Source organism: Eurosta solidaginis, chromosome 5, assembly GCF_040869045.1.
Source record: "Eurosta solidaginis isolate ZX-2024a chromosome 5, ASM4086904v1, whole genome shotgun sequence".
Lineage (NCBI taxonomy): Eukaryota > Metazoa > Arthropoda > Insecta > Diptera > Tephritidae > Eurosta > Eurosta solidaginis.
Genome location: NC_090323.1, coordinates 38,382,823 through 38,399,305, shown reverse-complemented (window position 1 = coordinate 38,399,305; position 16,483 = coordinate 38,382,823). Strand labels below are relative to the sequence as shown.

General features: G+C 37.6%; 1 protein-coding gene across 10 annotated transcripts in view; it reads left to right on the top strand.

Annotated features, from left to right (window-relative positions):
• LOC137233618 (venom dipeptidyl peptidase 4-like) overlaps window positions 1-16,483 on the top strand; it is a 411,237-nt gene that overhangs the window by 63,199 nt on the left and 331,555 nt on the right. For 6 of the 10 annotated variants that reach the window (XM_067756789.1, XM_067756788.1, XM_067756787.1 and 3 more), the window contains exon 2: window positions 9,008-9,568. In XM_067756789.1, coding sequence (XP_067612890.1) covers window positions 9,128-9,568 — 441 coding nt within the window. In that variant the 5' untranslated portion in view covers window positions 9,008-9,127. Of the gene's footprint in view, window positions 1-9,007; window positions 9,569-13,931; window positions 15,003-15,439; window positions 16,321-16,483 lie in introns of those variants that run through there. The other 4 variants (XM_067756794.1, XM_067756791.1, XM_067756790.1 and 1 more) reach the window with 4 other exon arrangements.

Genomic DNA, 16,483 nt, shown 5'->3' with positions numbered 1-16,483 from the left:
GTTAAACAATTTCGCACGCATTATATTGTAATTGTTCTTTAAGCGCAATAGTTGAACTGCCTATGCGCTTTCAATCTATGATTTCACAGCTCCAACCATCAACTCCTCCTTAAAGCTGCAGAAATTGGTGGTTTATCGGTAACCGTATCGGTAACCTTATAACAGCTGATTCCACCAACCTTGTGAGAATCAATGCAATCGATTATTGGTGCCGCTAAGGTCGTAACCGCATCGTAGCCAACCAATTGGTGTTTGGTTTACCGTCGTAACGATAAAAAGCTGATTACGTTAGGGATACGACTACAGCGATACGCCAAACGGCACCAATGACTATAGCTTAATACTGTTTTCACACAGACGGCTTATTGAATAATAAATGCAGTTTTCTACATTAAGACGCTTATTGAGCTCAATCTTCCTACAAAATTCGAATCTATTATTATTTCATTAGTGGCTAATCGAATGCCTAATGAAGTCAAAAGCACAATGCAACTCTGTTGGCAGCGTTCCGCTTCTTAGTTTTTGGTGTGTTCAGTGCTTAAAAATGTTATTTGTCAAAGTAAATGTCATTGTCTGCATGGCGGAACGATACAAGGTGGCCGCATCGAACAGCTGATTATAACCTTTTTTATTTTATTTGATACATCAACTATCGGCGCAAAACGATTTTGACATTTGTCCATCGAATTTACAAGTACATGTAATTTTTTTTATGTTTGTAGGTATGTCACCATGCTGCCACCTTGTATCGTTTCGCCATGATTGTCTGTCATATAGCATTGCCATTTTATTCGCTTGACATTTCATCCTTCATACCAATCGAGCAGTTACTTCTGTGTGAAAGCAAAAAATTTACGATTTCATTAGAAGGTGAAATGAGATCATTAAGTTTCTGTGTGAAAACAGTATAACCCCTTCACGATATACTGACGTTAGCTAAACATTTGATTAGTCGCTTAGTTGTTGCTGACTTTCTGCATTGCAGTCGCATTTTCTGCGCTGATTCTTGCTTCAGCAGCACAAACTTTAGAACAATCAACGCAACTATCTTCAGAACTTATTTATATTTATAAAATCAGCAAATCAACGTCAATGGCTTGCTTGGCCTTCTGATATGTCTTCGGATTTCTGTACGCGCCGTTTAAGTATTCACATTAGCTTTTGCTTCCCATCAAACGCGTTGAGAACACTACACACATGTGCATAAAATCGAGCGCTTTAAAGAAAGTCTTCGCTCAGTACGTGCAATCTTTCTTTGTTTGTTTCTTTTTGTTGTTCTTTTTGTTTAAAGCTTGTTTGTTTATTTATTGATATTGTTGGTCATGCAGTCAGTTGGTTGGTTTGTTAGTTAGTCGGTCGAGCGCGCAATTTTAAGTCCAGTTTCATTGTTAAGCCGTTTATTTGTTGTTGGCTTTCATTGCTGCTAAGTAGTCCAATTTTTTTGCTTTTCATTTTGTTGTATTTGTGTATTTAACAATGTCGTTTGTGCAGCCAGAATAAAGTGGCTGGCAAGCGGCGCAAATGGTCAGTTTATGCTAATACGTTTTACGCTCCATTGACGATAGTAGAGCTGATGATATTCTAAATTTCACACGGTAAAAAATTTTTGTGAGCTGAACTAAAAAAGATCGTATGAGCTGAAGTTTTATCTTGATCCCTACGGTTGATCTCCTCTTAAACTAAAAGATGAAGAGATTTTTGAAAACGTTAACTGAGTCTGGCAGTTTTATGTGAGGTTAGGGTGAATAATAGCTACCCAAACCTAAGAGGTGCTCACGTGAACTACATGAAGATCCGTTGGGATACCAGATAAAATTATCAGTGACTGCAGCTATAATTATCTGGACTGCCAATGAGATGTCGACCTGCGAGAATCCGTCGTGCCTGCCTGGCCCGAAATATTATCTATTATAGTGCTTGAAGTAACTCGTTGATTCCATATTGTCATAATCCCTGCCGCTGCAGCAAGAAGGGGCTACTAGTACATTGAGAATTTTATGCTTGGACTCCCATTAGACCGCGACTAGTCAGTACAAAAATCACCATGTATAAGAATTAATGAGCCTTAACTCAAGGGGTTGCCAGGGCCATTCATATCCACCCTTTAGCCTCACTTACCGCTGGCGAATGCTTTTAATGTAGCAGGTGACGCTATGGCGACCAGAAGGTTCTCACATATGAAATCATTCCCGAGGTGGTACGCCAAGTTTCTTAGTGGAACGTACCGGAGCTGTATCCATGAAAGGGCCATCTACATCTACAAAACTTCTCAAAACTCAAGCGGAGTATCTTTATCAATAGATAAAAAAGAAGGAGGAATAAAATTAAGAAGATGTCGCCAAATTTGCTGTTGTCCGCTTTCGACTAAGAGAAACCCCTGACTTCAAAGAGCAGATGCATGCCGAACCTCTGCTTAACTGACACGAGATCTATTTTTAGCAGTGCAGATTTAAATTGGTCAGTGGGACTACGAGATTCCAATTATAATCATCCAAAGGACAATTAACCGGGGTCCTGTGACCTTAAATTAGTTGGAAGAAGTGAAAGCTCCGAAAAAGACTGGGGTGTAGAAGGGATGTGGATAAGGCGGTATGATGTCCCTGGAGTGTAACAGTAATTTGTATAATATTTTATATGGTATGGCTACCTCGGAACTGTATAAACCCCCCAACAGGCTAGCTCGTGCTTTAACGCAATTGTACCTGCTCGGGGATGCCATTGAAGTAGATAGCGCAACGAAAGGGTTGAAGTTCACTATTGTCAGCAGACAGTAGTTCATCCTAGTTGGAATATGGTCGAAGTTGTTAAGAATTCTGAAGTGTCTGAAGCCCATAGTTCATGTCAGGAGAATTGGCTAACGCCATAGCCGGAGCCACAAGCGCTTAGTACGCAACATCTATTGGATGTATATTGAGCATGAAATTTAGTCCCAAACTTGGTACTAAGAGCTATCTTGTCCTGTAACCCTATACGATCGGTACGCTCTAATCGAGGGAAAACTGAAAACAGGGATCTTATATCATCGTTTAAAAAGGATCAGTTTCCTTTTGGTGGGTTGCCAGCAACCCAACTTCACTCTTATCTTGACGAACTACCACAACCTAACCAATTACTTAGGGATTGATCGAATAAGGAATTTGTCCATCAAACTTCACATCTTTGCTAACATCAAAGAATATCGACGGAAGTTCATATTAGTAGATTAGATATTACTAGCACTTAACTCTGTTGTTGTTGTTGTTGTTGTAGCGACAAGGACACTCCCCAAAGGCCTTGAGGAGTGTTATCGATGTTGATGGTCCTTTGCCGTATGCAGATCTGGTACGTTCCGATACCAAGCCCGACCATCTCTTGAACGATTTGTTATGACCACATGTGACCTTCTAGGCCGTACCACCCTCCCACCCCCTAGATCCATGAGGAGTTCGGCGTCGCCAGAGCATTGGCTGTTTATGAAACAGGATTCGCCACGGATAGGGTTTGGAGGTTGACAATTGGGTTTAAAGAAGCTATATATTGCGCTGGCAACCTAAAAGTGTTGCGCTACACAACGCCTTGAATCTGGTATTTTAGTCGCCTCTTACGACAGGCATACCTACCGCGGGTATATTCTGACCCCTAACCCGCTCAGGGAAGCACTTAACTCTCGCTGTAAGTCGTTAATATTCTCGGCATACGCTCGTGATATAGCTTATGTTCTCGTGTTATAGTAAGGTATTCAATTGTAGCTATAGATAAGTGCTTTGTCTAGTTCGAAGATTTACTCACTGCTTTGAGCTCGGTCATAGTAACTATCTCGCCCATTCGTAATCAAAAACCGGCCTCTAAGTTATTTGTGATCTTGTAACGGCCTCCTCCTTGGTCGCAGTCTTGTTTGTATGCGTGGAAAACTATCTATCTATAAAACTTCCTGAATTTCTAAATTGCTGACAAACGGCACAGCCATAACAACAAAAGCAATTTCTATTGTTGCGGATAGCTGTTTGTAGATTTATCTCCTTCAGCCATGACGTGAAATTGGTGGCCGTAATACTTCGAAGTCAATAAACGGGAATCAATGAACCAGGAATCTAAGCCGTTGAGCGTCTTCTAGTAATGCACTAAGGTCACATGACGTTCAGATCGTTTTCAGTTATTTAAAGAAACGGGTGCATATACCAACAAGTTAGAGCTTATGATCTACTTTTTTCTTCAATGCACTTTATGCACTCCTTTGCCGATATTATCTTATACTTTCCAACGTTATCAAAATCTGTGGCATTCTGCCCTTCGCTAATGCAAGCAAAAAAAAAAACTGAATGAAATTTCTCCAACAGGTTTTGCTCTTTAGATTGCCCTACTTACAAGCATATGTCGGCGGCAGATATTGCATTACAGGCAGGCATATGTGGATGCCGAAAATTTGGTATCTTACTTTTGCACAAAAATGCAACTTAAGAATTTTTCTTGTATTTATGTATTTAAGCATATAAAAAAATTTAAGAAAAAATTTACGATGCAAAAATTTTTTGGATAAGATATTTATGCAGTAAAATAAACCTACAGCATAAACCACGGTGGGCAAGCTTGAGGAGATGACCTCTAAAAACGCTACAAAGAAACCGAGCAGTAAAAATTTACAATCATTTTGATTTACGATCAACGATTTCCCTGCTTATTTGATTGTTGTCAAATTTCGTTAATTTTTTTTTTGTGATCACAAAGTTAAAAATCTATAATTAATTCGCAATCAACTATTGCAATTAAAATTTTATTGTTTTCTTTTTTGTGATTGTTTTTCCAATATGCAATCAAATTCCAATCAAACACCACAAATAAATTTAGTTTTTTTTTTAAGATTGTAAGAATTACAATCTATAATTAATTTGATTGTAAGCACATGGTTTGCCATCAACCAATTTGCAATCAATTTGGAGACTCAATCAAATACTATGATTGCAATCATCAAATATGAAATCATTTGGAAAAGCGATAAGTCATCTGCACTTCTGTTAGTATGTATGTACATTAACCTGCGTCGATTTGTATGGACGAAAGTTAACCGATGTCGCGCCATCGATTTTTCGATAGGATTTGGGCTCAGGAAAAAAAGTTTTTCCACTTTGATTTTTAAGGTTTTTTTCTTCACCTACTAAACACGTTTTTATATTTTTTTTTTTAAAACTGTTATCGCCAACGTTTTTAGCGGGAATTTTTGGGTCGGACAGGGTATACATGAAAATTTTACAATCAAATGAAAATTTTTTTAGTAGGTCATGAAAAACCCATTAAAAATCAATGTCGAAAAAAGTAAAAAAAAAAATGAAATTTCGCAGGCTCGAAAATTATTTTTTTTGGGTATGCGTAGTGGAAATTTTTTTCCTGAGCCCAAATCCTATCGAAAAATCGACGGTGCGATATCGGTTAATAAATCGACCCAGTCTAATGTACATATATACGCAGGAAGTTAAAAGTACCGAAGGCCAATAGCGGTTTGCCGGAAAGTGTGTGGTGATCTTTTGTACCCCACGGTGTGCTAACCGCTATTTTTATACCGTACTAGCAGACCCAGCAGACGTTATGGTGCCCTAACTTTAGTCTATCTGCATAAGTTTTAAGAAGTTTTTGCATCTTAACCTGCCCCTCTCCCCTTATTTATAGCTGTGTAAACAAACATTTTTTGATTTTTTCTACAATTGTGGAAATTTGCCACACCCCCTTAATATGTACCTTCAAGTTATATCGAAAATTTCCTTCTCACAAAGCTAAGCTTTCAAATGCAAAAAACTGTTTTAAAATCGAAGCATTCTGTGTGAAGTGATGGGCGTACAACGATATTTAGCGCCTTTGTTTATAAGATTCATAGATACAGATTCATTGAAAAAAATTTTACGAAAACACAAATATGTTGGTTGCTTGAGATTGATAGCAACAAGAATTTTTGTGCAATCAATGATTGTAGCTGAGATATGCATGGAGTCAATGATTGCAGCGAGACGCTTGCAAACAATCGTGATTGCAATCGTATATTCAGAAGTGATAGTAGATTGTAATTTCTACAATCATTAAAAATACAATCACATATGACGAAAATCTTTTAAGATTGCAATATTTCCAATGCTTTGTGATTGCAATCAAAATTGATACGAAGACTTTTTGCGTAAGAGCATTCTTATTCATTAAAATGGTTTGATGTATGAACTCTAATTTTTCACTACCAGTATCTTACTTTCCTTCACGTTTGGCGACAATGCTATCTCCAAACATGTTTTGGAGGACAGAGAGGTTAAACAAGATGCTTTCACGGCAGTTGGAATATTTTCGTAGGGTGCTAGGAAAGGAGCGTACATACTAAAAGTGTTTTTTTTACCGTTAAAACAACCACATGTTATGCTCTCTTGAGGCGGGGCAGTATTTACTTGTCCGTTCGAAACCCTTTTCGAAAAAGAGTTCTAAGAAAACTGGCCAGGTGAACGGTTTGTTGAAGAGCCCTACTTCACAAAGTGTGGCATCTCAGTATCTTTCGAATCAGAAATCTGGCGACATAGCAATGCGCCTTTTTCTTTACATGGCTTTGCAAGACCCAATTCACTACGCATTTTTTGTGAGCAGGGAAATGGTAGCTTCGGCAGCATGTGTGCGGCCATTCCAAGTATTTACCAATGGTCCATATCACAAAGATGCAGTTTTATTCAAGTCTTATTGTTTTCTTTCCGACGGCTCCGTAAACTAGCATCCAATCGATAGAAGCATACATATAGACAGATGGCTGCTTGTAGCCGCTTCCGTATGGCTTGATTACTGCATTTCGTATATTGCTTACTCCTCTTGCCAAGAACGCACCGACGGCTACGCAAGGTCCAGAAACAAGCATTGTCACCCAACTTTGATTGCTGTTCTGCTACAGTTTATTTTTCTTATCTACATTTTGCCAAATTGATGTTAGTAGGATGACGGACCCCACTTGATAGAAAATGTTTTGAAAGCAATATGCATTTTTTTCGGAATCATTTCAGGATAATGTTGGAATCATATAATTGAGATCATTTCGGAGTTGTTTTCTGTTTGAAAGTTCCTTCAGCACTCGTCCGACGTCAATTCGTGGATCATTTTGGGACTTTTGAGCGAAAATTTCTGGGTTATTTTCGAGAAATTTCGACATTGATACGGACTTTTTTGGTCGATGAGTTCGTGACTAATTCGTAATCGATTCGAGATAATTCTATGGCTTTTTCGGTATCATTTCAAGATGATTGTCGTGCACGATTCGGGACTATTTCGATGTGCGTCTGCCTGTCTGTCTGTCTGTTTGAACGCAAACTAGTCCCTCAATTTTTGAGATATATTTATGAAATTTGGTAAGCTAGGATATTTGGTTGTCCGATTGATCATTTGTCGGAACCGACTGGATCGGATAACACATGCATATCCCACACACATACCGAATTTTTGAAAAAGACAGTTTTTGGCATTTATTACTCATTTTAACAGATAGAAGATTGTAATTTCACAGAATGATTATATATTGTGACGAATATTAGCAACACTAAGGGATACTATCATCTCTAAGCCAATACTAAGCAGTGACTTGTATGCAAATCAATAAATCAATCATTATGTCTATACATATGTCCATACAAGGCAGCGGAGAGCAACGCACATACACATGCATATATCTGAGGTACTCCCAAAAGTAGGCAATAATTTGTGAAAGTAAAAATAAATGTAAGGCGCGATAACCTCCGAAGAGATCTAAAGCCGAGCTTCTGTTCCAATTTGCGTCGTGCTCCTCTTGATTTTCCCTAAAAATTGGCCGGACGGGACCTACATGTTTTATGCCGACTCCGAACGGTATCTGCAAGGCAGATGAGTTTTCACTGAGAGCTTTTCATGGCAGAAATACACTCGGAGCGCTTGCCAAACACTGCCGAGGGGCGATCCCGCTTAGAAAAATTTTCTTCTAATTGAAAAACCTTATTTCTAAAATTTTGATATTGCTTTGCCCGTGGTGCAAATCCAGGGCATACGGTGTGGCAGGCGGAGCACGCTACCATCACACCACGTTGGCCGCCTGCGCAAGTATCACTCACATATACACGTTCATATGAGAAGCTATAAACGTAGTTATAGCTGGTAAATTTATAGCTGGTAACTAACTAGTAAATTATAGCAATAGAAGCGCCTAGAAATATGTCAACGAGGAAACCAAACTGTATAAAAGCAGCAACAGTTGAGGCACGACAATCAGTTTGATTTAAGCAAGCTATCAGTTGCGAAGTATAAGTGTTATTTTAAAGTTGTCCAATAACGATAATTTTTTGCATTATTCAATATTGGAGTTATTTATTCAACAGTTTAGTGATTCGAACGTTAGCAGAAGATTTGGAATAAGCGGAATTTCAATAAATTCTTTACAATATAAAACATATATTGTTCTCTAAAAAAATTTTAAGATCGGTCATAAACATAATATATATACCATACAACCTATTATTCAGATAAGAGGTTTAACGAAATTTCTTCCTCATTTTAGCCGCTAGCAACTTCAAATTTTCTCAGATGCTCACAAGTACTGCATTAATCAATGTCTGAAAAAATCGTTAAGATTGGTCGCATATATAATATATATCCCATACAACTGATTGTTCAGATTTTATGAGTTTTTGAGATCTCAACACATTATTACTCAGCGCCATTCATGAAAGGTATGAGGTTTTCGGCACAACCGAATACAGTACAGTCCTTATACATTTGAAGTGGTTTTGGGTTTTTGCCCTTTTCAGAAATATTTTGAATGACGGCAGAACTGTTGCGGAAAAATTTTGTATTGATATTTTAGGAATCATATCGGGATAGGTTTCGAGATGGATTTGCACTACCATATTAATATGATTTAGATCCGATATAATATTATCGGAAGCTGGTATTTAACAGGAAATAGTAACGACTAACTACTCGGTTACCAAACATGTTCAAACATACAACTTCCATAATACTTGGTACTCACGCATTTTTTCTTTCATTTCAGATCGCTAATGTCAAAAATTTACTTGAAGAAATTTTACAAAAAAAGAATCGGATCATTAAGGGAAAATATAATGATGCAACCACTTATACGTTTGTATGTGTTTGTGCAAATTGGTCAGTGATGAATACGTGGGTGGAGATACAGCGCGCACAATCTAGAATAGAAGAAGAAGATAGAGCCAAAGCCACACCAACCGCAAGTTCAACATCAAGAAGAGGTCGCACGCGACGTGCAGGTGGCAACGTGACGCATAATAAAAAAATACCAACAACAAAAAGTGCTAGCGGTATACTCGGTACATTCGGTCCGCGTTTTAATCGTTTTCAATCCGTGAATTATACCGCATTACAACAAGGTGATCCCGAACGTGGTGCAGCGAGTGGTAGCAATATAAAAAACAATAATAATTACTTAAGTGTTAGTGAGAACGAAAGTAGCAGCGAAGAGGATCTCTTCCCAGCACGCAGCAGTCATATATCACCGCCAAGGAGAAAACTTCGCCAAAAAATGGCACGCAATAGAAGTTATTCGATGCGTGATGCGTTCGATGAGGGACGAATGGTAAGTGCAAAAATAAATTATTTATTCACAGAAAAAGTTTTAATTTTTTTTGGTCGAATTTGCATTAAGTACGTATGGCGCTCAAATTGATTTTTGGGTATGCAAAACATATTGATTGCGAGCATACATTTTTTTTGTCTTAGCTTACGGAATTTAGTTCAGTATAAGGAATGTAAGAAATTTGGAAAGTAATTTTTATGTAGCTTTGGTGTATAAAATTCCAAAAAATTCAACTGCATTTGTAAAGTTCGTTATCTGTGCGGACTACACTCCAGTCACTTGTAGGAGGTCCCGGGTTACATTCGGAGATGGTCCCCAGCATCGTATCAGGCTCCGCTAATTCATCTGGGACCCAGGCCCAAGCTCTCGGGCTGTTTAAAGTTTCTTCCAAACTGACCGCATCAAATTCGGCTCCAGGTCACAGCTGTGCTACCGAAGCTATGGCGAGCTTGCAAAATTTGTAGGAGCACTCATCCGCTTGATCCTGCCATGCTACCAGTCGGCATTGCGTATAGTGGGAGCAGGTCTGTGATGTTTGGTCATTATGTTCTTAAATACCATGAGAAAGCCATTAAGGGCATCCTTCCAATTATCAGAAGTCATGCGAAAGCAGGGATGCTATTTCTGTTATTTTTGGCAGCGATAATTTTTCTGACTCAGGCCAGAGAACTTTTTTGCTCTGCCGTGAGCTTGTCGCAGGGAGAGTTGCCAGGTTTCTCTACGATCTTGACGGCATTTCGTGTGTTGTGCTGGTTGTGGATCGAGAGGGGGACTCGTTTGCTAGCATTGGAGCTTTCAACGGGTTCAGCCGGCTAGGCGCGAGGTTCCATTGCAGGGATCGAGACAATACTTTTGTCCATGGAGGACTTAGTCCTGCTCTAATCCTCCTGTCATCTGGGGGTGCCTGTGCTTTCTGGAGGGACAAAAATGTCTCCGAGTGGAAGTGTGAAAAGATACCATGCATCCCTTCTAACCTTAACTTGAATTCAAATGCTGAAATCACCCACCTACTTCGTCTTCTGCTTCTTCTTATATCGAATAGGACTCGCCGAATGTACGTTCTCTAAAATAGCAACTGAAAGTATCAGCCCGACCATCGCGGAAACGATTTTATATGACCAACTTTTATCGTCTACGTCAAGGTTAGATAAGCTATTAATTACACTGGCTAACTTTGCAAGGGTTGCGCTGCACAACCCCTTGAAAAAGGCAAGTCAATGAATTTGTGGAATAGAACAACAACTCCTTCTATATGTGCTTAGGCAGCAAAAATGCTCGTAGGCATTGAAATCGTGCAGCATGGATTGGACAGCGGTATTAGGGCCAAATACCTGGCTAGCCTAATAATCGATCGGGAGTTAGTCCCAACAAAAACAATAACGAAGTTATTCCGAAAGCAATTCCGAAGTGAACCAGGGATACTCTACCAATGATTACAAACTTTATTCCGAAACTATTCCAAAATAGTCCTGTAATTATCCGGAAATAATGTGGAAATTATTCGCAGAGTCTCGTAATGATCTCAAAGTAAACATGAAGTGATTGGAAAGTGTTTCCGTTAAAAATGACCGTGCTTTTTTGATGTGCATATGGGTTTGCGCTTAGATCTTATGATTTTGCGCTTAAATCTTGAAGAGATAGCCGCACAACCTTACACGGAATTCGAGGGGTTGATAAGCGCAACACAAAACTTTATAGCTTCAAAGCTTCCGCAACCCAATTGTCCTACCTCACTTACGCGAGGGGAATCCTGTTACAAATATGAATGTATCATACACATGCTTAGCAGGCGAGGCTCTGGCGGCCCCAAGTTCCTCATGGCACAAGGGGGTGTGGGGAGTTATGGCCGGGTGCCGGAACGTACCGGATCTGTATCCGGCAAAGGACCATCAACATCGAAAACACTTCCAAAAACCTTCGGGGAGTGTAAAGACACGTTAAAACAACAACAGAAACAACTGCGTAAGGAAGTGTGAGAATTATTTGCTTGCGTCCGTGGTTGAACGCGACGCTGACCTGAACTGTAGGCGGAGTCCTTCTTTCCCAAAGTGTCCCCATATTCTATATCGTACCAGCTATTTTCCCGGGCTCGCTAGAGCCCTACAAAATCTGCAGCGACGGTACGTGAGGTTGCAGATTACTTTGAATGAGTAAGTACCGAGTGAAGAAGCCTGTGTAATCCGTGATTTCTCATTCCAAAAATGGACTGTTTTTGTTGGAATTATAATTTACAGTGCGCTAGTGGCGTTGGCTGCACAGTACATCGTTTTTGTATATCAGCTGATTTGAGCTTTAAAAAAGTAAACAACTACGAAAAGCTTTGCTTCAAATGAAAAAGCCCACTCTATACGTGCCTATGTTAACAACATATCTCTTCTGTGCTCTCCAAGTTACAAGTATAGCGAGCAGTATTCTGTTAGCAGTCGAGAAGCAGCTACTCGTATTGAGAAACCACCTGTTGGCCGCACAGCTACTCACACCACTCTTCACACTCATCACGCACACTCACGCGCTCTCCATACTCCCATAGATTACGTCATAGTTGGAACGCGTTTCACCGGTAAACTGTTTTGTGTTGCATTTACATTGCCGTCTATGTTTTGCTTCACCGGTACGTCAACCTTAACGATTAGAAAAAGTAAAAGACGAAAATATCCGATTTGCTACAAACAGCCGAGCGCATGGCATGTTTGTAGGATATGAGAAGTAGAAGATAAAAACGAAATTGAAAAAAAAAACAAGTAAGGACGGGACTGTCTTCGGCTGTCCCGTTCGTAATCTCCAAATAATCGGATGTATAAGATAAGAAATATATAGTGAACAGATGTACAAAACGATCTTTAAGATAAATATAAAATAAAAAATAGGTAGGTACTTTGTGTGAGGATGCAAAGTTTCACGTTTTTTGTGGTCTGCATGTAAACACTATGACTATGAATCACGTATTTCAACAATATATGACGTAAATGTAACTATTTGATGAAATTTGTTGAAATTTGAAGCTTCTAGCAGTAAAAAAGGGGCAAAAATTACAGTTTATATGGGGTATATAATATATATACCACCGATATCTATGATTTTTTCAGACAACAATATACGCTATATACTTAAGCAATTGGTGAAGTCTTAAGCTTCAAGCTGTTAAAATGGGACAGAAATTGCGCAAAGTTTCTTATCTGAACAATCGGTGGTATGAGATATATACTATATACACCACCGATCTCTATGATTTTTTCAGACAACAATATATGCTATACACGTAAGCATTTGGTTAAATTTGAAGCTTCTTGCTGTTAAAATGGTGCTGAAATTGCAAAAAAAAATATATATATAGTATATATATGCGGTATTCCATCCCATTTCGACCAATTTTAACCCGACCCCTTTAGAATTGGCTGAAAGTTTTTCTGTTTTTTCTAGCTTACGAAAGACGTTTTTCAGAATTTTTTCAACTTTTTTCATCCAACTCAAAAAAAGTTATGAATTTAAAAAAAAAACGGTGCTTTTTCAAAATGCTAACTTTTTCAAAAATTGACCGTTTGGGAGCTTTTTTTTTTTAAATTTGTTTTTAAATGTACTTTTCGGAAAAAATACAAAAAAATTGTGAAAGTTTTTCTTTCAATTAAATAAAAAAAAAAAAATTATCGGCCCACTTCGGGATTAGTGGGGATGATTGCAGAATTGATTGAAGTTTTTTATAAGAAAAAAAAAAAAAAATGGCGAAATTCGAAAAATATCGAAATACTGAAAAATTACAACAAAAAAAAAAACTTTAAAAATTTTTTTGTATTTTTTCCGAAAAGTACATTTAAAAACAAATTAAAAAAAAAAAAAGATCCCAAATGGTCAATTTTTGAAAAAGTTATAGCATTTTGAAAAAGCACCGTTTTTTTTTAAAAATCCATAAATTTTTTTTTGAGTGGGATGAAAAAATTTGAAAAAATTATGAAAAACGTCTTTCGTAAGCTAGAAAAAGAAGAAAAACTTTCAGCCAATTCTAAAGGGGTCGGGTTCAAAATTGGTCGAAATGGGATGGAATACCCCATATACATATACTATATATACCACGGATCTGTATGATTTTTTAACACAACAATATATACTATATACGTAAGCAATTGTTGAAATTTGAAGCTTAAAATGGGGTAGAAATTGCGAAAAGTTTCTTATCTGAACAATAGGTTGTATGAGATATATACTATATATACCACCGGTCTCTATGATTTTTTTAGACAACAATATATGTTATATACGTAAGCATTCGTTGAAATTTGAAGCCTCTCGCTCTTAAAATAGGGCAGTAATTACGAAAAGTTTCTTATCTGCACAATCGGTTGTGGGGGATATATACTATATATACGACCGATCTCATCAATTTTTTCAGACCACAATATGTGCAATATACGAAAGTATATGGTGAAGTTTGAAGCTTCAATCTGATAAATTGAGGAAGATGTGACAAAAATCCTCTTTTTCTGAAAAATCGGTTGTATGGAGGATATATGCTATAGTGGTCCGATCCGGTCGGACCCCCAAATACACCCGCTCACCAAATTTTGTCAAGATATCTCAAAAATTAAGGGACTAGTTTGCATACAAACAGACAGACAGACATGGCTAAATCAACTCAGCTCTTCATCCTGATTATTTCGGTATACTGAATGGTAGGTCTATCTATTTTTCTTTAAGAACTTATTTTTCATGAAAGGTATAAAAATTTGTTATCGCTGCTGCCATAGCATGACAGTGGAGCTCTACGGTGGCCAAACGAAGGCGGTCGTTGCTTTATTGGCGCTTTTATATGTAAGTATGTAAGATTATTAACAACATCACCAAAAAATTCATTTTCCTGCATTACACTTTGTGCACAATTGTGCGTTTGGGTTTTGTTGTGAATTTATATTACCGTTTTGTTTGCTCGACTCCACCACCAGCCCCTTTTCAACAAGTTTACGTACAGCACATGGACTAGATTTTGTTTTTTTTTTTTTTTTCTTTGCTTGTTGGTATGCGTAAACGTGTGCACGGATGTGTGGATGTGGGACAATGATTTTGGCAATCTGACACGACAGACTCCAGCCAGTCGTCGTCGTCAGCCAAATCCGGTCGACAACATTTGGTGGTAGTGGCGTTGAGTTCGATTTGCATTGCACATTTCAGTCAAAGCATAAACTTCGCCTGTGACGGTTGCTTTTTGCTCGTTCTCTCTTTCTCTGTATTGGGGTCGTTTGGGTCGTATTCGTTGTATCGGTACGTTATTGAAATACCCATTTTAACTGTGGGTGGGTGCGCGCGCGTTTGTGTCAACGGTTTGTGACTTTCTTCTGAAACGTGATTTGATTTTTTGGGTAATTTTTTTTTTCGATTTTGCTATAATGAAATCTTGAGTCGGTTTTCGAACTGGAATTTGCATTTTAACTGGGATGGTAATTTTGTAAGCGTTTTTCATGGAACTCTCTATGGAGATATTTTGAGTTTTCGTGTCTTTCAAACTGTTTCTGAAATACATGTTGGGCGTGTGGTCTTGAAAAAAGTTTCTAAACAAAAATTAGAAAAAATAAAAAATTTAAATTTATTTATTTGTTGCTGCTCAGAAGTGAAAAATTGTTCCAAACTGTAAAAGTGTTGAAAAATAAATATGTTTAATTATAAAAAGTGTTCAAAGCGCACAAAATTGAATAAATAGCATGAAAAGTTAAAAATTGTTGAAAACTGAATAAACAAAAAAAAAAAAAAATTGTTATTAAAAAAATTTTAATTTAAAATATGAGAAGTAAACACAAAAATTGTTAAAGTAAAGTTTTTCAAAACTGAAAGATAATTGAAGCAAAAAAATTTAAAAATAAATTTTTTTTAAATTTAAATTATAAGTAAATTTTAACCACAAGAATTGTTCGAGTAAAACAGTTCAAAACTGAAAAAGAATTGAAAAAATATAAAAAAAACTTGTATTATAAAAAACGTTTTCAAAGCGCATTAACTTTAATAACAATATTTTTTTATTACAGAAAAAAGTGCTTTAACCTCACTCAAACTTCACATGAATTCGCATTTTTTTTGTTCTACGCCGCTCTAACTGTGCTTTCGTGTTTATATTAAGTAAACCGCAAGCTTTGTTGTTGCAAACAAGTGCATAAAATAAATAATTGCAGAAGTCCAGTTTTTTTTTTAACAACACCAATCAACGCACGCACATACATGTCCAGCGCCAGTCCATCGTCATTTTGCAAACGCACGAAATCAATAGCAATAACTGTAAGGGCGAAAGGTAATTAGCGGTGCAGCGCAGCAGGAACAAGCACGTCACGACAGCAACTGCCTACATTGCTAATCAGCAACAGCGAAGGCAGCGAAGGCAGCAATGCTGGGCTCCTTCAACTTTTAACACCAAATATCCAACAACAGTTAACAACAATCAAAATTAAACAACAATTTAAAATTTTTGCCTGGCCGCTGCCCACTGAAAGTCAATTATTAACCTACAACGCGTGGTACTATTCGTTTTCTGTTCGATTACAATTTTTTTTGGTTTGCTGTCCAATTTTTGTTGTTGCTGTTCCTCCAAGCAACAATAAACAATAATACAACATTATTTTGGCAAAGTCTCCTCCTCCGCTTTGCCAAAGTGCACACACACAGCCACGAACGTCTTAAAATAGTGCTGCCAACTGGTAAAAAAGGAATTTGGCGAAAAAAGTTGATTGTGCTCACTGCCGCAACTTTGAAAGTGATGATGTGCAAGCCTTCGCATGGTAAGTTCAAAATATATAAATATATATACATATATTTTTTATTAAACTGTATTTACTTTTCGCCAACCAACTATGTGTTTAATATTGTTTACATTTATTACATTTTTGTGGTTACTTGAAGTGCTGAAATTCTTATCATGAAGAGTCATGTCTTTTATAAAAC